This window comes from Apiotrichum porosum (assembly GCF_003942205.1).
Source record: "Apiotrichum porosum strain DSM 27194 chromosome Unknown scaffold_1, whole genome shotgun sequence".
In the NCBI taxonomy this organism is placed as follows: Eukaryota; Fungi; Basidiomycota; class Tremellomycetes; order Trichosporonales; family Trichosporonaceae; genus Apiotrichum; species Apiotrichum porosum.
The window spans coordinates 1,873,020-1,896,131 of NW_021167108.1; the positions used below are offsets into that span (position 1 = coordinate 1,873,020).

Sequence of the window (23,112 nt, forward strand, 5' to 3'; positions counted from 1 at the left end):
ACCGCTTATTGCTCGCTAACCGTCACGCAAGCGCGCGCCAGGCATGGCCGGCCAGCACAAGGCCAAAAAGGCCCATACACATACAGAACTGGCCGGCCGGGTTGGCGCGACCGATATCAACACACACACCAGCACACACATTTAGCATTTAGGCCGCTCAGCTTCCCACACTGCATCGTGTGTTTGTACTCTTCCTCATCATCCATCACCCATCACCCACCCACCCCGCGTTCACGCACACCCAACCCCGCTCCCCCCTCACTTGCTAAGCGAGCTGCCAAACACCCGGATCCTGGTGCCCCCAACCAAAACGCACGGCCCGGCCTCCGAACTGGCACGTTCAATACATCCCAACCCATCCCCCCCTCCTCGCTTCCCGTATCGCTCGCATACCCACACCGTATCGCGCAACCACCCATCGCCCCGTCGCCATCACCAGACCGTCTCGTGCTACCACCTAGACACGTTTGCGACCCCCACGTATCTGGCCGTGGTCAACCCTGCCCGCCGGCCCTTGAATCGAGCACCGATCATTCCTGTCCGGACCTCCGCGCGCCCAGGCGGCAACTTTCCTGGACAGCCAGCTTGCAACTTTTGAACGCAGCCCAATCTCGGCATTCGCCACCCTACCTGCACTTCTTACAAACCACACCACACATTCACCTTTCCCACCATGGCCGCCTCCATGGACGACCTCGTCGCCACCATCTCGAATGGCATGCACGTCGGGCAGCAAGCAAATGACCTCAAGGAACTGCATGCCAAGCTCGCGCAGACACTGCAGCAGCCCACTACCCGCCCTGGTTACGCCCAAATCCCGTCCACCTCGGGCCCACACTCGTCGGGTCCTATGCCACCACCTGCGCCGGCAAGCAGCTGGAACGAGGCCCCCGCCAACGTTCCAGTCCTGTCTGGCTGGACGTCGGGCCTGGGAAACTCGCCCCGCCAGGTCACCAACCACTTTGCGAGCATCGGTTCAGCGGCCGGAAACGCCACGTCCGCTGCCCCCGTCGCCTTTGTTGGCCAGCGCGAGACGGGCTTTGCAGCCCCCGAGCGTCCCCACCACAACACTGTCCTCCCTGCCGACGCATCACCGCACGAGACTGTTGGCTTTGCGCAGGACGCGTTCCGTCCCCTTTGGGAGGCCGAAGGCAAGCCTGCCGCCTGGAAGGGCTTTGCCGCGGCGTCCAAGAGCTAGTCGACAAACGTGCTAGCCGCCGCCGCCGCCGCCGCCCCCCATGGTCCCCCACAGCTCGGTACAACACTTTGTCCGTTGTTGGCCTTTCCCGACCTCCCCTCCATCCCACCTCGTGCACAGCGCCATAAACACGCCGCTCACTCTTAGTGCACGCACGCCCCCCTCGCACACTGTCCGACCCCACCTACCCCCAACATACACACATAACAGCAAAACAGGACTCTCCCCTCACTCTGTACCTCACACCGACACGGTTGTACCCCCGTCCCCCTAGTTATCCGGGATGTTTGATTTTTTTACATGACGCCTATAGAGGGAACTGAACATTCCAATGCACATGTGCTCCATATCTCTAGTCTGTTGCCGTCGGTGCGCGCTGCGTCCAAGAGTCAGGTCAGCCTAAACGGCGCTCTGCCTCACACCCGCAACTCGGTCCGCTGCCTGCGAAGGGTTTGTGTCAGTGGGGCTCATTGGCAAGTACAGGCACAGTAGCAGCAGCTTACCTGGCGGATGTATGGCAGCGAGAGGAACGAGCCGATGAACGGTGTCTGTCGCAGCGCCTGGAGGATAACAGGGAAGAACGAGCTGGGAGCTTGTTAGAAACGCTCCTACGATCAACAAGACACAGACGTACCCAAACAGTCCCACAAAGCCAACAAATTCAACACAGATACCGGTAATGGGCCACTTTGCGAACACAAGGATACTGGTACGTTAGCGCACTGTTCATCGACGTGGCGCGGACGTGGGACGCAAGACGCAGACGCGGTTCGCCACCGGCCTCTTCCAGGGAGGCGTCATCGCCCTCGCCGCCCGACTTCATTAGGGATGGAGAGGTAGCTAGCCCCTTTTGAGACAAGCACTGCCGTCCAACACGGCTGCGCCGCACGCCGCAGGCCTTGCTCAAACTCACATGCCGCCAAAGAAGCACACAGTTCCGCGCCACTTTTCGCGCCTGCTGAAGAAGTAGAACGTCTTGGTTGGGCCGATGATGAGGGGCAGGCCGGACAGGAAGAGGATCTGTGGGGGGTTAGATATGCTAGACAGCGATGTCCGAGGCAGTCCAGTCGCGTGCCGTCACAGCACTTGAGCGCAGCGCGAGACGCGCATCCCGCAGAACGCGTTCTGGACACACGCGGCCGTGGTCCGGCGTATCTGGCGCACACGCGTGCTCTCGGACGCAGAGGGGACAGGACAGCCTCGACAACGTGTGTCAAACTCACATTGCCCAGCGCCAGCAGGGGACCATCGAACAAGAGGATGATACCTGCCGCGGTCAGTTATGTGTTGTCACACGCGCGCCGCGAGTTCATTGCGTACCAAGGAACTGGAAGAAGATGCCAAACGCCACGAGGGCGATACCAATCTCTGTTTACATGTCAGCAACCGGGGCCCGTGCGCCTTGGTGTGTTCGTCCAACGTACTTTGCCTGTCGCTCAGCCACATCGTATATGAGGGGGAGGGGGGGAGTTGCGCGAAAGGGGAGGAGGAGGGGGTAAGGAAGGGTATATGTGGAGGTTGTGGGTTTGCTCCAAACGCGCTCAAGACAAGCGCTCGCTCCGCGCGGCCGGAAGCCAGGCCGTGCAGTCCACGACACGACGGCTGTGGGTCGTGGATGGGGGTGGACGACACGCGGCAGCGCGCCTATGTAAACTCAGCGGCGTATATTAGGCCGGCGTCCTATCCATTAACCTGCCTCAGATAGGCCCGCCGCCTGCGTCCCTGTTTATGTCATTAGGAAAACCTCCGCGGCAAACGAGTGGCACTCTGGCTCCCATTACGGCGAGAATCATTTTCGTTTATATTTTGCTTCTCTCGGCCCGGCCCCCCGCGCAGATCGGCAGAGTGTTAGTCGGCTTCTCGTCATACATTCGGTGTTGAAAAGGACCGTTACTGACCTCGCTGTGCACCCGCGTTTCCCCCCGGTTCGTTGCTTGTTCACTCCTCACGGTTTACAACAGCACCCTCGATTCCCGCGACCCACGCATACACGTGAGTAACCCTCGTTCCAGGACCCTTCCGCAACCCGCCTTCATCCCACGCACCACACCTCTACCAGGGCCATATCTCGGGCTCGTGTCAGGGGGAGCCGGCGGCATTGTCGTCATTTTTTTATGGGCCAAGGCGAGGTTTCGCAGGCAACCACGCAGACTTATCCTCGAACAGAGAGGGTCCATTCTCACACAAGACCAAGGGAACAACACCTTTCGCGTCACCCAGCGCAGCCATACGACACAGGCCAGCCGTTCCAGCTGAAGCAATCGCTCCTCTTCACCAGGATCCATCGACGCCACCACACCTTCTGGACAGTGGAGAGCGGTGTTGTTCCCTGCGTGTCACCCCCGCAATTGTGCGCATCGAATTTCCGGGGTTGCTGTCAGGCGGGCAGCGTCACGGCCATCACAACAGACTACTGGCAGGAGGAGGGTGCAAACGTCCGCTCCGCATTTTGAGTTTTCCTGTTCGACGCGCGCAGGCCGGTCTGGACTGCTGAGCCCCATGCATACCGCAGTCCGCAGGACCACGTAGGATCTCGCAACTGGACACTACTTTAACATCACCTATCGCCCACACACCCCGCCTATCTCTCCCCCTTCAGCTTCGCGTGCTGGGTGTCGCCCACTCCCATTTCTCTCTCCCCCTCTTTCTTGCCCCCTTCACCCCCCTCGTCTTTGGCCTGCCCCTCCCCCTACCCCTCCCCCTCTCCCGGCCATGGTAGTCCCGGACGATCCCTTCCAAGAACCGCTGCCCATTCGCGATCCAGCGCGGAGTGGGCACGCGTCCCCGTCCCCCATTCTGCGTATTCACTCCGAGGTCGACATTGCGGCGTCGCGCGCTGCTGCTGTTGCTAGCCACAGTGGCGAGCCGACACCCGACACCAGCCACCCAGTGAGTGGCGGCAAGACTCCTCGCCGTGTACAGTGGACGGCGGACCATGTTATCAACCTCGCCCCATTGGAGCAAGACGGAGATGTCGGTGGGGACGGCGAGGGCCAGGCACTCGACCACCACAACCTCCGACAGGTCAACGACGCACTCGAATCGTTCAAGAGAGGTCGGCACGTTGCCAGCCAGCTGAGTCTCAACTCGATGGCCAGCTCGGACAACACAGATGACCTCAATGGCGATCGCCGCCCCCTTCGTTCCGACGAGCACGACCGAGGCCGTCCAACTGCGACGTCTGAGGAAGACTACGACTATCGCCTTGACAATGACCCCGAGGACCCAGAGGACACGAGCGACCATGAGATGAACCTTGAGCACCACATCCTCGACGCTGGCGCCAATGACCACGTTTACGCATATGTGCCACTCGGCGAAACGGACGGCCTGCCCTCGGTCCCTAACGAGGAATCACGCCACGCCACTGCAGCCGAGATTGTGCGTGCCCACAGCAGCAAGTGGGGCACGCTCCGTCGTCGTGTCCGCACTGGCTCGCTCACCCGCAAGGCCCGTGCCAAGCGGGCCGCAGACGACATGTCCCACTCGACGGCCCTCGACACTGTCACTGAGAAGGGGCGCGACAGCGTCGACCAGACTGCCCCGCTCAACCCTGGTCCTCCGCAGGTCGAGGCGGCGGCCATTCAGCATCGGCTCAACGCTCTCAACCGTCCACCACCCGGCGTCCTTCCCGGTGGCGCATCGGTGTTATCGTCTCTCCTCACCCTTTACAACAAGCAGCAGCTCGACTCTGGCCCTACGACCCCCGGTTCCTCCCGTCCGCCATCACTGTACGACTCTCCAGCGACATCCGATGGCGAGTTGCCACCGACGCACAATGACCGTTCGACCGACCGCAAGAAACGCTCTCTGCCATGGCCCCGCAAGTCGGGCGAGTTTGGCGAGGAGCACCGCCGAGACTCGATGATGTCCATTGCCGACCGCGAGCCCGAGCCGTCGGGGTTCGTCCACTCGTTCCACCGTGCCATGGATAACATGTTTGACAACCGGCCCAAGGCGGCGCGGTCCAGTGCGGGTGTCTTTGGTGCTCTCATCCAGAACACTGGTGCAGTGGCGGCTGCAGCAGCTCCCACGTCCAGCACCCTCATTCCATCGGCCAAGCGGGCAGGGTACCACCTCAAGCGCTACGAGCTATCGGGACCCCCGGCAACCTCGTCAGCGTACGAGTCTGCGTCACGGAACTCGCGGTCGAGCCTTGGATCCCGCTCCAACTCGCGGCCTACTTCCCGCCCTCCTTCCCGGCCAACGAGCCTGTACTCTTCTCCCACCGTCGTTGACGGAGGCACGCCCGACGACAAGAATGGCGCCCATATCGAAATGGTGCCGCTCGACCAGCAGCGTTCCAAGAGCAGCGACAATCTCCAGCAGCAATCCAAGAGCAGCGACAACCTGCTCGAGATGAAGAAGAAGGCCAGGCCTAGGCCCAAGCCCATCAGCCTCAAGTCGATTGAGCGTGGCGCTGAAAAGTGGCTCAAGGCGCCCCGGACCCCCAGCTTTGTGGGCACGCCGACCCGCCACGAGTCGGGCGACCACTTTGCAGCCGCCTTTGGCGAGGAGGATCGCCGCCACAAGGAATGGGAGGCCGAGAAGAGGCGCCGCAAGAAGGCAAAGGAGCAGCGCAAGAAGCAGGAAGTCTTCATTATCCAGCACGTCGCGGCCATCCTGGCCCGCCAGCAGTTCCTCCTCAAGCTCGCGCGCGCGCTCATGATGTTTGGTTCGCCCAGCCACCGTCTCGAGACCCAGATCCAGGCCACAGCCCGCGTCCTCGAGATCAACGCCCAGGTCGTCTACCTGCCCGGCATCATGCTCGTGTCCTTTGCCGACGAAGCGACGCACACGTCCGAGACGAAATTCTTAAAGCAAGCAACGGGACTGGATCTCGGAAAATTGCTCGCCGTCCACAACGTCTACTGGGACGTGGTCCACGATCGCGTGGCTGTCGACGAGGCAAGCAAGGTCATCGACACGCTCATGACCATGCCACCGCACTACAACGCCTTATGGACCATCATCATTGGCGGGTGTTGCTCGGCCATCATCGTGATTCCGTCGTTTTACGGTTCATTCATCGACGCGCTCATGGCGGCGCCACTCGGCATGGTTTTGGTCGGCGTCCAGATGGTTGCGGCCAAGAACGACATGCTTGCGAACGTGTTTGAAATCACTGTCGCGACGCTCATCTCGTTCTTTGCGGCCCTTCTCGCCTCGACAGACCAGTTCTGCTACACAGCCCTAGTTTCGGGCGGAGTCGTCCTCATTCTCCCCGGATACATTGTGTTGACCGGCGCGCTCGAGCTGGCTTCTCGCAACATTACAGCGGGTGCTGTGCGCATGGCCTACTCCATCATGTACAGTCTCTTCCTCGGCTTCGGGATTTCGCTCGGCGCCCTCGTGTACAGCAAGATCAGTGGAAAGGAAGTTATCAACTCCACCAACTGGCAGTGCGATTTGACGCATGTGGCGGGATCGCCGTGGTTCAAGCAGACTCCGAGTGCCTACTGGTACTTCCTCGCCGTCCCTGCATACTCGTTTGTCCTCTCGCTTCGCAACCAGCAGCCCATCTTCCGCAAGGAACTCCCCGTCATGATCCTCATTTCGTGTGCCGGCTGGGTCACCAACCACTTTTCCTCTCTGGCGTTCTCGGGTCGTTCCGATATTGTCTCCGCCCTCGGTTCGTTTGTCGTCGGCATGCTCGGTAACCTGTATGGCCGCTTCTTCAAAGGCGCTTCGTTCCCGGTCATGGTCACTGGCATTCTGTTCCAGCTCCCGTCGGGTCTGTCTCAAGGCGGCATCTTCAACTTTGCGGCCACAACCGGCGACACATCGACGCAGTACTCTACTGGCTTCTCTGTGGCTGAACAGCTTGTCAGTGTGGCCATTGGTCTAACGTAAGTTCCTGCACGTTGTACCCCTCCCCACCGCCTGCTCGGTCGCTGACCCACACTCGCAGTGTCGGACTCTTTGTGGCTGCCGTTGTCTCCCACCCGCTTGGCGGTTCACGCCGTCGCGGTGCGGGTATCTTCTCCTTCTAGATCTATAGAATAGACACTAGACCCCCACCCCATCCCATTTGTACACTCTCTTTAACCTCTTCAAACTTGTTGCATGTGAATAGCCGTTTTCTGTCTGGCCGTTTCTTTTGTTGGTCTTGAATTTGTTTACGTTTTGACTGGATCGCCGCCACATTCCCCGTTGGACACGCACGCACCTCCACCGGGCCACAGTCAACCCGGACAGCCTCATGTTCCGTGTTGTCACTACTCACCACCACCCACCCAACACGGCCATGAGCTAAGCATGGAGGTATCCACATTCTTCACGCGTCTCCTCCAGGCGCCAAAGCCGGCTGCATCAGCCCAGGCCCCCGACGACGTGGCCGATTTCGACACTGCATGGACAGCACTCAAGGTTGGTTTCTCTCACAGCAAATGACGCCGGACACATACACTGACACGCGCCGCAGGACACACTCGAGCATCCCGATGAGCGCCAGCTCGCAAGGTTGGCTTGACTGTCGCAGACGTAGCTGACCTACAGAGGAATCGCGGTCACCGACGTCCCGCGCCAGCTCAAGCACCTCGTCGATGCGCTCGTGTACGAAGGCAACAGGGTCGATGAAGAGTGAGTCTGTCACACGACAGCGCCAGCCCGACCACACCACTAACAAGACAAAGCACTACAGGTGCCTGTCTCGAGTATTTTCTTCGACTCGACATTCTTGCCCAGCTCGAGCGACTGAGTGAGCGCGACCGGCCACGCGGTGTGAAGGGTGAGTTTGACCGATGGGTTCAGATCTTTGACGCTAACCATCGTCCCAGCCGAGGTCCTGCGCGCGGTCAACAACCTTGTCGTCCTCCTGCCCGAACGCTTCCTGGTACACAATGCCGTCCACAGGCCTCTACGCCGTCTGCTGCGCAACTGTGTCGGTGACGCGCCGGTCGAAAAGGTCGACGGCGAGGCGCGAGTGCTTGGCGCAGCGGCAGCCGAGGACCACGATAACAGTGCCCTGGACGAGGATCTCGTCGACCTGATGTGTATCATCTGCTCGCGGATGCGTGCATAGTAGGTTATTTTGTGAGCGAGTATGGCATCTAACCAGCAGCCCGCCTCTACTCCTCATCTTCTTCCACGACAAGGGCTGGCTCGTCCCCCACGCTTCGTCCGGAGCGCCTCCCCTTCCTGCTTCCCCACCAGCCGCGACTGCGACTCTTGACCCGGCACGCGCGCTTTCCCCTGCTCCGTCGACAAAGACTGGCATGTCGGCAGCTTCAGCTGCATCAGCGGACCCAACAGCCACGCACTTTGAGTTTTTGCTGTTCAGCTACCTGCTGCGCTTTGTGCACCGTGAGGGCCGAACAGGCGACTTTGCGCGCGCAGGTCTGTTATTCCTCTTTGACATTGCCTTCCTCACTGGCGAAGAGGGCGACGGCCTGAGCATGACTCCAGGCGTCGACGGTGTCGACCCGTTGCAAGACGCCCGAGACGCTCTGGCAGAGTACATTCTCGATGGGGACTTTGCCGACGTCATGGCCGCAGGACTCGGTGCGGCCTACTCTGTTCTTCCTTCCAAAGTGCGCGTGCCGAGCTTGGCCGAGCAGGCCAGGGAGGACCCAGAGCTGGACAGGAGCGGAGGCATGCAGCTTGGCGCCGATGTGGAAGAGGACGACTTTGACCTGCCGTCGTCTGCCGACTTTGAGGTGCGCGCTCAGCTGGACCTCCTCCTCAAGCTCTTCGGCTTCCTCCAGGACATTCTCTACCGCTGTCGGTCACCCGTCCTGCATGCCGACCCCATGGCGCGGACCGTGTCCTCAGCCCAGGTTCTTGGACCGGCAGTCGCAGATGCGGCACTGGACGCGATCCAGACGGCGTTTGTTGACAATGTCCTCTACCCTTCCATTCTCGAATGCTCCTCTTCGGACGGTTCGGCAGTGGCCGTCTTGACGTACCTCGACGTCCTGTTAGCCAACCTCGAAGACGGCCCGGTCCTGCAGCGCGTCCTCGAGGTGCTTATGGACGCCGACGCTGCGGTGCCAGTGTTCTCGCCCCAGTCAAAGAAGAAGCACCGCAAGACGGGTGCGATGGACTTTGTCACGCCCACAACAGGCCACCCAGAGTACTACCACAGCGAGGGCCGGTTCACACTACGTGACCTCGTGCTCGATAACCTGCGGTCGTCGGTCTCGGAGGCAAGTACTGCCGCGCTGCATCTCCTCTCCACGCTCTTGAGCGACCATTGTCGTCGTGTCACCCCCATGCTCCTCACTGTGGTGCGCGAACCCATGGCCACGGCACTCGCCCGACGAACCCTCCCACCAGCTGGCGCCGAGGACGGTCCGAGCCCGCTGCCAATGCCCGTCAACTCCACCGACGTCCACCTCCAAGAGCCAGAGCTGTACGGCGCTCTCGTTCCTCGTCTGGACGAGGGTGTGCCCATGGGCATCGACACTGCTGCGGGCTTTGCCTCGTACCTCACCGACGCCCATGCCGTTCTGGAGACTGACGGATGCTGGCTTGCTGCGCGCATCCCACTTCAGTTTGTCCAGGATGACGGCAAGCCCGCCCTCTTGCGTGTTGGCGAATACGACCAAGACCCTCTTCAGCACGCCTTGTCGCCCTCCGACCCCGTGGTGCGCCAGATCCTCTCCGACCTGGCCAGCTGGTTTACCGCGTCGCCCGATAAGAATGTCGCCCTTACAGGAACCATTTCGTCTCTCATCCAGTGTCCCAACCGCTCGCTGGCAGGCTGGCTGCTGTACAATGTCCCCGAGGTGGACCCATGGCAGGCTACCGACGACGCGACGTCGGAAGTCTCGGTAGGCGAAAGGGGGGCGCGGTCCGCCTCTCGTGAAGACGCACCAGCACAGACTTTGCCGGCAGTCTACCAAATCCTGCGCGAGCTTGTCCGCCATGTCGGCCAGTTCCGCGGCACGGTGGAGGGCTTTGACCGTCTCCTCGCCGAGAGGAGACAAGGTCTGCTGTTTGCCGACCACCTACAAGAGGCCATGAGCGTCATGCTCGAGGCGGACGTGACGTCGCCGCCATACTCGCCGCGTCTGGGGTTCCCCCAGGCCTCCAGGAAACAGTCTGGGCTGGCCACGTCGCTCAAAACATGGCTGTCGCCCCGGAAGAAACCCAGTACACCCTCTCTGGCATCGCCTGCATCTGCACCTACACCTCCGCCGCCTGCACCGGACTTTGGTGGGTCGCCGGCCACACCGGGCACGCCCAGCACGCCCAGCCGGCCCCGGAGCGGCACCATGTCGGGCGAGCCTGGCGGTATCATCACTGCGCCAGACCACAACCTCCCCTTCAAGTCGCACTACGCCCAAGTGGCCGACGTCGGCCACCTTGAAGTCGAGACGGTTGCCGGAGTGTCGTCGGGTCCGTGGGCGCCACGCATGACGCCGTCCCTCTCGCTCCCGAGCACCCCGCGCTTCGGAGACGAGGCCTACCTGGAGGATGTGTCGCCCACGTCCCCGACCGATACAGTCACACGGACGACCCAGTCGACCGTCAGCGTCGTCCTGGACAACTGTATCGTGCTGGAGGAGCTCATCAAGGAGCTCGTGGCGCTCATCACTGCGCGGAGGGCGCTGGGGATCGATCAGGTGGGATTCGTGTAGCGCCTGGCTGTGGGCCGGGGACGGCGCTCGAGGAGAGAGTACATAGAGCACAGAGAGAGGAGAGGAGACAGATTAATAGGTCGTAACGCCGCCGACACCGCGCTGGAGATTTGCGAATCTGACAGCCGGTCTTTGAGCTGGTGGCCTGGCGCACGAGGGGGAATAGATGTCGAATACCGACTTTTTGTAGAATTTTCCAATTTTTTTTCCACCAACGATAACATTGGGCGAGAGCATGCATGGCATCAAGGACGAGTACGGCTCGGCCCGTCTCACGTCGAACTCGGCGTTCAGATGCATGGGTCAAGTGGGGTACAAGTCGAGTGCGAGAGGAGTCACCGGGCAGTAACGTCATTTGCGAACGCCACACCACATGGCACTGCCCTCAGGGCTCGCCACTTGGCCACTTGAGACACCGATGGCGGTTCTTGATTCCACACACTACACACTCCCTCTCGCTATGACTTCGTTCTCCTACTCCTCCGCCGTCAACTGCACCGTCCCGGCCGGCGCGCGCGAGCTGGGCTTCCTGTGCTGCATGGACGCAGCGGGCACGTGGATGGACGGTGGTTGGTGTGCGTTCCGCACGCCCGCGGCCGACCGGAACACCGCGCCAATGCAGTCCCACCTCACTGCCTGGTCGCAATGCCTGTCGCGCGGCGGATGGGACGACCGGACGCTGGCGCGCCTCATGGCCGAGGCGGGCCAGGGCTGCTTTGCGCCTCCAAGCTATGTCGCTCCACCACGCGCGTGGTGGGACTCGGACGTGGTCGGTTGGTTGATCTATATTCTGGTGGGCATACTCGCCATGGGTGTCGTTATCGTGGTATGCCGGGGAGCACCGACATGTGAGTAACCATGCTGGCCTGGCGCAGGCAGTCCGGGAGCAAGGCGCTGAACTGGGAAGCGAATACCACAGGGCCAGACGAGGAGCCGTCAGTCACGGAAGCGCTGCTCGAGAAGCCAGACGCGAAGAAGGACTATTAGATTTACGATGATGGATGATGGAGGATGGATCACGCCGTTGCCGTGGCCCCCCCGAGTCAAGGCGCGGCAAGCTGTGCACCTAGATATCCAGCACACAAAGCTTGTACAGTCACCATGTAGGATGCAGTGACGATGGCGATAGCGAGGGTAGCAATAAAACGAGATGGCAGCGGAGGAATGAGGCCGAGGATGCGGCCAAGCAACAACAACAACAACAACAACAACAACAGCCGCCCTCACCCCCGGCATCATCTCGGCGTGCATCGGCGTGCATGTGCATTAAGGTATCAACTGTGAGGGGGGCATGGGGTGGGGGGTGCACTATGCTCTCTACTGGGCTTGGTCTCGCATGCAGACAGAAGTTTGGGGTTCCGCTATGGTGTCCAGATCTGGCGAGTCAGTGACCTGGTCTCTCGTCGGCTCTGCATTACGTTCAAAGCCGCCCCAGCCGTCGCAACTTGACCCTCTGCACTCACCTTGATAGTCTGGTCGACCGAACCGGTCGCAATCACGTTTATCCTCCTGGGCTCGTCCTTGCCCGCTCCGCTGCCATTCGCCTTGTCCTTCTCGCCGCCGTCGCCGCCGCCTGCTCCTGCTCCTGCTCCGCCTGGTCCTGTTCCTGCTCCCGCTCCCGCTCCGCCACCGCCACCGACCGTCGCGCGACCCCACGCCAGCGTGGTCACAAAGTGGCCGTGGGCGTCCACCGTCTTGACGCACCGGCCCGTCGCCAGGTCCCAGACGCGCAATGTCTTGTCGTCCGACGCCGAGAGGAGGTACTTGCCCGAAGGGTGGAAGACGAGTGCGCGCACCCAGTTGTCGTGCCCGGCCTGGAATGGTCGTTAGCACCTATACATATACCCACAACGACGCGGTACTCACCAGCGTCCGCACACACTGGCCCGAAACCGTGTCCCACACCATGATGGTCTTGTCGCGTGACCCAGTGGCGGCAAACGCTCCAGGCGCCTTGGCGCGCGTGTCGCCGGCGGCGACGGTGAGGCCACCCAGTTCCCTGATAGCCGCATATGCGTTGACGGGGGCAAAGACGGCGCACTCGACAACATGGTCGTGGCCGCGCAGCTCGACCTTGGTCTCTCCCGAGGCGAAGTCCCACACGCGGGCAGTCTGTTGGGAGTCGAGGTTAGCTGTGGCGCAGATACGCGTGGGTGGTGGCGACGCACCTGGTCATTTGACGCGCTGATAAGCCACCGTCCGTCGTCGGACGGCACGACCTCGCGGACCCACTCGGCGTGGCCTGTCAGTGTCTTGACACAGTAGCTGGGCGGGTAAGCGATGGTCAAACTTCAATTAACCCACCCTGTAGACACCTCCCAGACGCGAATGGTCTTGTCGCGCGATGCGGATATCAACTGCTCGCCCGTAGGCATAAACCTAACGCTCGACACGGAGTGGTCGTGGCCGTGGAGCGTCTTTGTGTTCTTGTATTCGTTTGCTGGGTCCCACAGCTTGATTGTCAGGTCGGTCGAGCACGTCGCTGGGGGCAAATGTCAGTGAAATGGTCCGTGGGTCGTGTTGGCGCAGCGCGCTCGTGCGCACCTAGGATGTTGCCCTTGGGGTCAAAGTCGACGTCCGAGACCGACTTGGTGTGGCCCTTGACGGTCCTCTCAAACTCGCCGCTCTCCCAGTCCCAGATCTTGACTGTCGAGTCCTCGCTCGCACTGGCCAACACTGTCCAAGTGGGGTGGAACGCGACACGGGTAATGGGAGCACGGTGGGACGACAAGGTGTGGCGGGCAGGCGCGCGCGGGAGGAAGGGTGCACTGCTGCTCGAGCCTGCCGTGGCGCGCGTCGGCGATGCCAGTTCCGCGACCAGCGCGGCGTTGCGCGACTCGAGGTCCATAATCTGAGCAGAGCAGTTAGCACACGTCACCAAACCATGCCGCGCGCGCGTGCGTGCACACACCTTCTTTTGCAGTCTAATCACACTGGTCCACTTCTTCTCGAGCAGGCCGACCCATTTTGCCTTTGGATCGGTCGGGTCAAAGTCGGTGATGCCAGACTCTCGAATGAGCTCTTGATATGTGTCGTGCATGCCCGACGCATGCAGGTAGGACAGCATCGAGCGCTGCCTGGGCGGGGGTGTTAGTACACGAGCTCGGGGATGATCGATCGGCGAGGCGACGCGCTGCGGCCGCCGTCATCGCCGCCGCCGCTGCCCAGTGGGACCTGTTTGCCAGCGCGGCATCACAAGCGATGCGATGCACACCTGGCCGTTCTGGCGGCGCCGGCGGCGTTGTTTTGTTCCTGCTGCTACTCACAGGTCCTCATTCTGCCTGTCTGACAGCATCGACGACGACATGGTGGAGGACAGAGATGCCTATGCCGCGAGGATGCTGGCCCACACAGAGGTCAATATCCGATAATGGCCCGGCCTCGTCAGCGGCGGCCGTCACCCGGGATGGTGGCCGGGGGGGTGGGGAGGGAGGGAAGGAAGGTGTCGTGTCGGTCGTCGCCGCGGCGCGCGATGAGGCCTCGTTGTTGCTGCGTTGTTTGGCTGCGGGAGGGCAGGTGGACGGTGGGGGTGATGGGGATATGCGATGCACACGACACCGGATATGGTCGAGTGCCGGGAGAGGGGTGTTGATGGATGAGGCGACGCGATGGATGGATGTGTGGACAAACGAGGAAGCAAGTTGACCTCACCTGAGACTTTGGCTTGGGATTCCGTCGGGGGCCCTGGTTCCGCGCGTGCGCCCACCCAGGCAGGTGGCCCATATATTCCATCATCACACCTCCACCCACCACTTTCCACACATCTCCTTGCTATCAGCCATGACCGACGTCTCTCAGTACAACGGCAAGTTCCACCGCGCATCGTCGCCCTCTCCCAACGTTCTCCTCCTCGAGTTCAATAGGTGAGCTCCCCCCTTTGCTCGCTCGCTGGAAAGCACGAGCGCTATGACCCCGCATGCCCAGCCCTGACGCCGCTTCCCCGCCGACCCCCGCAACCCGACGACGACCACCACCACAACAGGAAGCCCGCCAATGCCTTCCACGACCCGTACGTCGGTGCAATGGCCGCTGTCGCTACCACCATACGCTGACACCCCCATGCAGGTTCTGGATGGAGATGCGTGACATTATCGAGCGCGTCTCGCGTGACGGCAACATTCGCTGCATCGTCCTGTCGTCGGCGCTGGACAAGTTCTTTACCGCCGGTCTGGACCGTGAGTTCACCCATGGAAGCGTGTAGCTCACCATGTCTCCAGTCGACGGCACCAGCATTGGCAAGGCCGTGAACTTGGACGCGGCTCGTAGGGGCTTTGAGCTGTACAACCACATCAAGGTAGGTGTGTCCTTCCCCCAACCGTTACGTTCGGTGTTCGGCAACGGCTTAGCCGGCAACAAAATGTCCCTCTCTCTCATGTGTCGGTACTGACCACCAAAACCCAGGACTTCCAAGACGCGATTTCGTCGCTCGAGCACTGCCGTCAGCCCGTCATCTGTGCCATGTACGGCTACGCGCTCGGCCTGGCCATTGACATTGCCTCGGCATGCGACGTGCGCTTCGCCGCGTCCAACGTGACCATGGGTATCATGGTGAGTGTGGCAGCCGGGAGGCGGCCAACGCCGATCGACACATTGTCGCCGGCCGGCTCGGCCGGCAGGTGTCCTCCTTGTTTCTCCATGAGCTGGTTACAGTGGCCTCGTCGTAACCGGGCCATGCACGCTGGCGACGGTGAGGGACACATGCATGGTGCATGTGGTGCGCAGGAGCATCACTCGGGTCCGCCTTTTCCCCTTCCCTTTCTGCGTCACTGTGGCACTGCTCGTTTGCTAACCTCCCCCTCTAGGAGGTCAAGGTCGGCCTCGCCGCCGACATTGGCACGCTCCAGCGTCTCCCCAAGGTGGTCGGCAACGGGTCGCTTGCGCGTGAGCTCGCGCTCACCGGCCGCAAGTTTGGCGCCGCTACGGCCCAGGAGCTGGGCTTTGTCTCCAAGGTCGTCGACGGCGGCCGCCAGGAGGTCATTGGTGAGCTCATTCGCCCCGGGTTGTTCATTCGTGAAAGGCTAGCTGACACATTCCACAGACGCCGCGCTCGTCCTCGCCAAGGAGATTGCAGAGAACAGCCCTGTCGCTGTCTATGGCACCAAGCACATTATGAACCACGCTCGTGACCATGCGTGAGCTACAGTCGCCTGGGTCATTAGCTAACACTGCAGTGTTCAGGAGGGTCTCAACTACGAGGCGGCTTGGAACGCGTGAGTAGTGGTGGTGTCGGGATGGTCTTTAGAGTGTGCTAACCCATGTTATCAGCTCTGCTCTGCAGTCCAACGTAAGTGTTTTTGGTCCTTTTACGAGAGTGGTGGAGATGGTTTGTCCCCGTTTGACGGGGCGTGGACACAGACCAGAGAAAGCAGAGCTGACGACGTGCGACAGGACACGGCGGCATCGATCCTGGGTGTGCGGAAGCGCCAGGTGCCAGTGTACGAGAACCTCCCTTCGGCGCATGTCCCGGCCAAGCTCTAAGCACAAGGGGTGTAACGCTGATAAGGAAAGGAAGAAGGGAAGGAACATGTTTTTATCGCCTGCGTCTGGTGGGGGGTATATGCAGCCGAGTGGACCCAGTTGTTTTAGTGCGTTTAGCTCGTTAGCTCGTAGTGTGGTCCCGCCGATCCGCACGAGGACGCGCGATGCCGATCCCGCGGTCAATGTTTGTGCGCGCCGTGGAACAAACAAGAAAAACAGGGAGTGTGGGCGGCGGCGGCGGCTGCAGCTGCTGCTGGCCTGCTGGGAGAGAGAGCCGTAGTGCGTCATGTGGGAGGGATGGGTGAGTCTTGGGAATACACACGTTCATAATGGGCGGCTGCATTTTGCGCGGGAACACCGAGGCACAGTTCAAACGCCTTGCGACGTGTGTGTGTGTGTGGCTTTTGGTCTTCTCCCCTGTTACCTGGTTCCTGGAACGCACCTCCCAGCGTCTCTGACTCAACGCGCGCGGAAAGAGCAGAGCACTGTAATGTGGAACCACGAAACGCGTGGACAAAGGAGCGATGCATGGGGAGGGCGAGGGGGGAGGAATGGGAGGTGGTGGAGCCGTGCACACATGCATCCATCTATCCCACTGATGCCACTGAGCCATCGCGCTCCCGTCGAGAGGTACACGCGACACCAACATGGACGCGCGCAAGAAAACGAAATGAACGGACACGGTGCCGAGACGTCAAACTCGCAGGGCCAGAGCACAACACACCCTGACGGCCAGTGTGTGCGGTGGGCCGAAACCCTTTTGGGCTTTGCTGCCTGGGCGCGTGTGCGCTGTGTGTGCGCCTCCGCCATCCGCCGCCACACGCACAATGTGCCTTTGGCCGTCCTCGTCCCCCCTCTGATGGCACACCGCCCGCGCGTACGCCCCCAGCGTGTGCAGGAGTGCAGGAGTGTGTGCCACGCTCTCCTTTGCTTCCCGTTCACCTTTGAATCCCTCCATCCCAATCACCCCCCTCCCACCCCGACCGCCGCCGCGTCCTTTGCTTGTCCCTCCCATACACCATCTACATCCCCATCGCATCTCTCATTGACTGAGCGTGCGCACACACACATCACACGCATCTCCATCGCCCACTCCGCCTCCATCTCCCCTCCCCTCCCCCACCCCCACGTCGCCCTCATCCTTCCTTCCTCCCTCCCGTCCTTTACGACCCAAAGCTCGCCCGGCTACTGCAAAAAGAGCCACGCCCTACATCCACTTTCTCTCTCTCTCTCTAGGAAACCCACGTCCCAATACTCTCTTTTTTTTGGTCCGTGGCGCCGTGCGCCCTTTTGTCTGCAAGCAAAGCCTCGTCCCTTCCTACCACGCGTCAACGGACCTTTTGGCTTCTCTGACACCGACAACCACACACACACACACCCTTCTCCTTCTTCTTCTTGGGCAGACGGCCTATGACCCCCACCGCGGCATTGCTCAACGACCACGACCACAACCACGACCACGACCGCGGACACTACCCCGTCCCCTCGACCCACCCGACCCTGGCGCAAAGCGTTCCGCCTCTCCGTCACCATGGCAATCTTTAAGAAGAAGGCCAACAAGGAGCAGCAGGCCGCTCAGCAGCGCGAGCAAGGCGCTCGCTCGCCTACCAACTCGCCCCCGGTCCAGTGAGTAGCGGGCCTCCTGAACCATGATGTCCTGGTCGGACGCGTTCGGTCGGACCTCATGACGACCCCACCTTGGTTGCGGCGGTCTCGCGTGGCCCCCCGTGACGCGCTCAAAGCCGGTAGGACTCACGCTGACTTGTGCGCAGGACGCCGCCATCCATGGGTGCAGCAATGCAGTCGATGCAGGCGATGGGCCAACAGGCAATGGGACAGCCCGCACCCATGGGTCAGCGCGACGTGTCTGGCTCGTACGCGCCTCCCAATCCCAACGTCAACACTCGCAGGATGACTGCCCAGGTGCGTCCGGGAGACACTGCTCTGTTCTCGTGGCTAGCTAACCTTGCCTCCCAGATGCCGTTCCCGCAGCCCGACCGTACCCAGATGACCTCCCCGACTGGACGCATGTCGCCCGTCACTGTTGGCGGTCCCAACGCCGGGTTCCCTGTCGGCATGGGCCTGCCATCTACCATGCAGAACGGCCCCTCTCCGCTCGCGTCCCAGACCGCCGGCCCTCCTCCTCCTGGCGCCCAGCCCGCTGCTGCCCCTCCAGCGGCCGCAGGAGGCGGCAACTCGTCGTACCCATGGTCGCTGCGCCAGCTCCGCCTGTACCAGCCGCCAACGGTCCCTCCTACGGCCCCAATGACCCCCTTCCCCCGCTACGGGTTCAGCGTGCCGCCCTACCCTTCTCACTCGGGCCACGTCCTGCTCTTTGGTGGTCTTGTCCGTGACCGCGCGCACAATGACCTGTGGAGCCTCGACATTCACAGCAACGCGCTCCAGTTGGTCAAGACTCGCGGCGACGCGCCCGTGCCGCGTATTGGCCACGTGAGCGCCATTGCCGACCGTATCATGCTCGTGTTTGGCGGCGACACCAAGGTCAACGAGGACGACCACCAGGACGACAGCCTTTACATTCTCGACTTGCGCACACAAGAATGGACCAAGGTCCCCGTGTTGGCTGGCCCGAGCGGGCGATACGGCCACGCCGCGTGCATGTTTGGCGGTTCCTTTTACGTCCACGGCGGTCACGTCGACGGCCGCAACCTCGATGACCTGTGGTCGTTTGACCTGCGCCAGCTCGGCCAAGGTCCCGGTCCTTACAAGTGGGAGCGCGTCAACTATGCGACCCCGGCTCCGCTCGCGCGTACCGGCCACACCCTCGTCCCCACCCGCGACAAGCTCTACCTCTTTGGCGGTACCGACGGTGACTACCACTACAACGACTCGTGGTCGTTTGACATGGCCACTGGCGCCTGGACCGAGCTCGAGTGTATCGGCTACATTCCCATTCCTCGCGAGGGCCATGCGGCAGCCATTGTCGACGACGTCGTGTACGTCTTTGGTGGCCGTGACGTTCACGGCAAGGACCTCGGCGACCTGGCCGCATTCCGGATCTCCAACCAACGCTGGTACATGTTCCAAAACATGGGTCCGTCCCCCATGGCCAAGTCGGGCCACAGCCTGTGTGCGGCGCACGGAAAGGTGTTTGTCATTGGTGGCGAGTCCAACCTCTCGCCCCAGGTCCCGCGCGACGACCCCAACGTTATCCACGTCCTTGACACCACCAAGATCAAGTACCCCAGCGACAACCAGCCTCCACGTGCACAGCAGCAGCTGCCGGTTGGAGCTCCGCCGCCCCCGCAGCAGCAGCAGCAGCAACAGCAACAGGGCCGTCCCAGGACGACGTCTGACGCCACAGACCGCAGGCCGACGAACGCTCTCAACGCTGGTCCGTACCAGCAGAACAACGCTAGCGGGCCCCTCGGACCCTCGAGCGCTCAGGCCGCGTACATGGCCTCGCAGTCGCACGACGCTTTGGCCAGGTCAATGTCCCCGCCTGCAATTGTCACGACCGAGCCTCGTCCTCTGGTCGTGGCAAACGAGACGGATGCTCAGTCGCGGGCTACCCACTCCGAGTCGCACGACACGGCCCACACTGGTATCAGTGCGGCTCGTCTCAACGGCGTGCCGCCTCAGCGTCCCAAGCGTGAGGGCGATGACGAGTACCGCCGCGCCATGTCGCCCAACACGCCTGCCATGATGAACGGCAACGGCAACAGCAATGGCAACAGCAACGGCCACAGCAACGGCAACGGCACCGAGTCGTCGAGCCCCGTCACCGACCGCATAGTTACGCCCAACGACACGAGCCGCGGCAGCACGTCTCCTCCTGCCACTGCCACTAGCCACACGATCCACCCGAATGTCCGCAACTCGCGCAGCCCACCGCCGCAGCTCCGCATTGGCGAGAATGGCGACTCGCGCCCGGCTCTTCCTCCCGACGCATTCTACTTTGGTGGCAAGTCGCCAGGTGGCGGCGGTGGCAGCCGTCCCACGTCCGTGAACCTTGGCCGTCCAGGGTCCATGCTTGGCCGTCCCGGTTCGATCGTGGGCAACAGGCCCGGGTCCATGGCCGGGACCGCCGACTTGTTGCGAGAGCTCAAGGCGCGCGAGACCGAGGCGGACAATGCCAAGCGTCGCGAGGCCGCGCTCCGCGTCATCCTCAGCCGTGCCATTGACCAGGGCTTTGTCGCCGAGGACGAAACCGCCGCCGACATTCCTCCTCCCAACCTTGCCGGCGAGTCGGAGGTTGTCCAGCAGCTGGCCATGGCTCTTGTCCAGATGAAGACGGAAAAGGCCAACCTGCAAAACGACGTCGCCACGCAGATGAAGGCTGTCAGCGACAAGCTCCAGGACGCTGAGAGGCTACAGAAGAGTGCCCTGCACGAGACTGCCTACTACCGCGCCAAGGTTGCTGCCCTCGAGGTCGGTAACGGTGCCGAAGTCAAGCGCCTCGAAGCGATCCGTATCGCCGACCTCGAGCACCAGCTCGAAAGCATTGTCCAGAGCTACGAAAAGGACAAGCTGGAGCTGGACCGCGTTCAGGCCGACCTCGTTCGTCAAACTGAGATTGCCGTTGCTGCGACCGAGCGCGAAGCCGAGACGCTCCAGCGCGCCGAGGAGGCCGAGGAGGCCAACGCCAGGTTGGAGGACGAGGCCGAGGAGCACCGCAACGTGGCCGTGGTCAGCGACAAGACGATCCGCGACCACGACGAGCGCTTCATTACCCTCACGTCGACGCACCAGCAGCGCGAGGCCGAGCGCGACCAGTACAAGCGCGACCTCGACGACGCTGTGAACAAGCACAACGAGTACCTCCTTGTCATTGAGCAGGCCCAGGCGTCCATCTCGTCTGCTGGCGTCCGCGCCACCGAGCTCGAGACCCTGCACGGCTCCGCCAAGGAGCAGGTTGCCCAGCTCGAAAACGACCTTTTGGAAACTCGTCGCGAGCTCGAGGCCCGCACACGCGAGGCCGAGCAGGCCACCGCACGCCTTGCCGAAGTGGAGACTCTGCACAGCACTGCGCGCGACGAGGCCGACGGTCTGCGCTCCGTCACCACTGGCCGTCTCGGCGAGCTGCTCGATGCCCACCGCTCGGTCCAGTCTGACAACGAGCGCTCCATCAAGGGCCACGCCGACCAGCTCCGTGCCCTCGAGGAGGAAAAGTCGTCGCTGCTCCGCCTCCTCCGCGAGGCTGGCCAGCGCGTCGACGCTACCGAGGCTGCGGCAACTTCGCACCGCCAAAAGGCCCGCGACATCGAGGTGGCCCACCAGCAGCTGCGCGGCGAGCTGCGCACCCACCGCACCAAGCTGCTCGGTGTCCAGAACGAAATGTCAAAGTACCGCGACCTGTACTCGTCCAAGGACTCTGAGCTGCGCGAGCGCGACCAGGCAGTCACCGAGCTGTCTACCCGTGTAGTGCTCCTGCGCAAGCTGCTGGGCGAGCACGGCATTGCCGTTTCCGACAACGACCTCGAGTCGGCCGAGCCTACAAGCACGTCCGAGCTCGAGACCCGTCTGCGCGACAAGACGCGTGCGCACGAAAACGCCCAGCGCGACTATGACGAGCTCAACCATCGCCACCAGGAGGCCGAGGAAAAGGTCAAGACCCTCACTCGCCAGCTTGACCGTATCGCCGGTGCTCGCAGCGGCAGCGCGGCGTCGATGCGCTCGCCCAGCCCCACTGCTATCGGTGCTGGCGCCGTTGGCGGTGCTGCTGCCGTGGGTGCTGTCGCCGGCGCTGTTCTCGGTGCCAGCGCCGAGGGCGCGCGCAGCGGCGGTTCCGAGTCGGCCCGCGTTCTGGAGCTCGAGGAGAAGCTCGCCGCCGTCGAGGGCGACTACCACACCGCCGTCCGCTACGTCAAGGGTACCGAGAAGATGCTCAAGCGCATGAAGGACGAGCTCACCAAGCAAAAGGCGTCCAACATTTCGCTCTCGACCGAACTCGACAGCCTCCGTGGCCGCTCGTCCGTCGAGCCCGGAGGTACACGCAGCATCACGGGCCGTTCCACCCCATCAGAAGGCGACGCCAACCGCCGCCTGCACACCTTGCAGAACCAGTACTCGACGCTGCACGCCGAGCTCCAGGCGTCGCAGGACGTCCTGTCGGCGCGTAACCGTGAAGTCGACGTCCTCCGCATGCGCTGCGAGGAGGCCGACCGCGAGTGCGACGCGCTGCGCGACGACCTCGCCCAGGCCCAGCACCGCATCGCGACGCTCCTGGAAATGAACCAGTCGGGCATCCACCTCGGCTCGGACGACGACGACGATGACGTCGACGACGAGCGCATCGCCCTCCGCCGCGGATCGAGCGCGTCCTCGGACGGCGGCGCGTCCATGGCCTTTGACAAGTTTACAAAGGAGCTCAAGCAGTGGGAGCGCGCGCGCTCCCCGGACCTCGGTGCAGACGGCGACAGCTCGGCACTGCTGCTCGACCACGACGACGTCGTGCGTTCAGCCGGCGCCGCCGCTGGCGCCGCTGGCGGCAGCGTGAACGGCAACCACGCCGGTCCCGGCGTCTCCGTCGCGGCCGCCACGACCCCGGGCTCGGCCACCACGTCGCCCCTCCTCGCCAACGGCAAGCCCTTGGCCGCCGCCTTCCCGCCCGTCGGCAGCGTCGGCGGCACCATTGGCGTCCCCGGCCCCCTCGCAAGCGTCAAGGCCAACGACAGCGTCCACTCGCGCAGCTCGTCCGCGTACTCTGGCGACTGGAGCTAGAGCCGGGAGCCAGCGCCAAACTATAACAACAACAACAACAAAGCAAAAAAGGAAAAAACGATAACAACACACCACCCGACACGAGAGAGATTCCGCGCGACGAGACGACGAGCGAGACGACGGAGCCTGCACCTCATCTACCCCCACCCCGCGCGCGGGGTTGAAGGG

The 23,112-nt window shown here is 62.4% G+C and overlaps 8 protein-coding genes across 8 annotated transcripts; 6 read left to right on the top strand and 2 right to left on the bottom strand.

Annotated features, from left to right (window-relative positions):
* Nucleotides 1-673: 673 nt before the first annotated feature.
* On the top strand, nt 674-1,198 carry EHS24_000669 (uncharacterized protein; the record flags this gene model as incomplete). Its single annotated transcript, XM_028616493.1, has 1 exon — nt 674-1,198. The coding sequence occupies one exon, from the start codon at nt 674-676 to the stop codon at nt 1,196-1,198; it is 525 nt and encodes a 174-aa protein (XP_028480350.1).
* A 399-nt stretch (nt 1,199-1,597) lies between these two features.
* Nucleotides 1,598-2,644, bottom strand: GOT1 (Golgi Transport; the record flags this gene model as incomplete). The annotated part of the gene is made up of 7 exons (XM_028616494.1): nt 1,598-1,639; nt 1,702-1,783; nt 1,833-1,904; nt 2,112-2,218; nt 2,422-2,465; nt 2,519-2,566; nt 2,623-2,644. 7 exons carry the CDS (start codon nt 2,642-2,644, stop codon nt 1,598-1,600), a joined length of 417 nt encoding a protein of 138 aa, XP_028480351.1.
* Nucleotides 2,645-3,910: 1,266 nt separating this feature from the next.
* EHS24_000671 (uncharacterized protein) lies at nt 3,911-7,191 on the top strand (the record flags this gene model as incomplete). Its single annotated transcript, XM_028616495.1, has 2 exons — nt 3,911-7,047; nt 7,110-7,191. The coding sequence occupies 2 exons, from the start codon at nt 3,911-3,913 to the stop codon at nt 7,189-7,191; spliced, it is 3,219 nt and encodes a 1,072-aa protein (XP_028480352.1).
* A 265-nt stretch (nt 7,192-7,456) lies between these two features.
* EHS24_000672 (uncharacterized protein) lies at nt 7,457-10,782 on the top strand (the record flags this gene model as incomplete). Its single annotated transcript, XM_028616496.1, has 6 exons — nt 7,457-7,567; nt 7,623-7,660; nt 7,697-7,780; nt 7,834-7,928; nt 7,978-8,221; nt 8,262-10,782. The coding sequence occupies 6 exons, from the start codon at nt 7,457-7,459 to the stop codon at nt 10,780-10,782; spliced, it is 3,093 nt and encodes a 1,030-aa protein (XP_028480353.1).
* Nucleotides 10,783-11,242: 460 nt separating this feature from the next.
* EHS24_000673 (uncharacterized protein) lies at nt 11,243-11,769 on the top strand (the record flags this gene model as incomplete). The annotated part of the gene is made up of 2 exons (XM_028616497.1): nt 11,243-11,555; nt 11,702-11,769. The coding sequence occupies 2 exons, from the start codon at nt 11,243-11,245 to the stop codon at nt 11,767-11,769; spliced, it is 381 nt and encodes a 126-aa protein (XP_028480354.1).
* Nucleotides 11,770-12,143: 374 nt separating this feature from the next.
* PAC1 (protein with putative role during mitosis) lies at nt 12,144-14,089 on the bottom strand (the record flags this gene model as incomplete). The annotated part of the gene is made up of 8 exons (XM_028616498.1): nt 12,144-12,191; nt 12,246-12,596; nt 12,649-12,894; nt 12,951-13,047; nt 13,087-13,264; nt 13,327-13,633; nt 13,694-13,859; nt 14,049-14,089. 8 exons carry the CDS (start codon nt 14,087-14,089, stop codon nt 12,144-12,146), a joined length of 1,434 nt encoding a protein of 477 aa, XP_028480355.1.
* A 473-nt stretch (nt 14,090-14,562) lies between these two features.
* EHS24_000675 (uncharacterized protein) lies at nt 14,563-16,260 on the top strand (the record flags this gene model as incomplete). The annotated part of the gene is made up of 10 exons (XM_028616499.1): nt 14,563-14,645; nt 14,765-14,791; nt 14,848-14,957; nt 15,000-15,076; nt 15,184-15,330; nt 15,585-15,762; nt 15,821-15,914; nt 15,954-15,992; nt 16,048-16,066; nt 16,171-16,260. The coding sequence occupies 10 exons, from the start codon at nt 14,563-14,565 to the stop codon at nt 16,258-16,260; spliced, it is 864 nt and encodes a 287-aa protein (XP_028480356.1).
* Nucleotides 16,261-17,791: 1,531 nt separating this feature from the next.
* On the top strand, nt 17,792-22,944 carry KEL2 (Negative regulator of mitotic exit; the record flags this gene model as incomplete). The annotated part of the gene is made up of 3 exons (XM_028616500.1): nt 17,792-17,886; nt 18,033-18,183; nt 18,238-22,944. 3 exons carry the CDS (start codon nt 17,792-17,794, stop codon nt 22,942-22,944), a joined length of 4,953 nt encoding a protein of 1,650 aa, XP_028480357.1.
* Between the last annotated feature and the right edge of the window lie 168 nt (nt 22,945-23,112).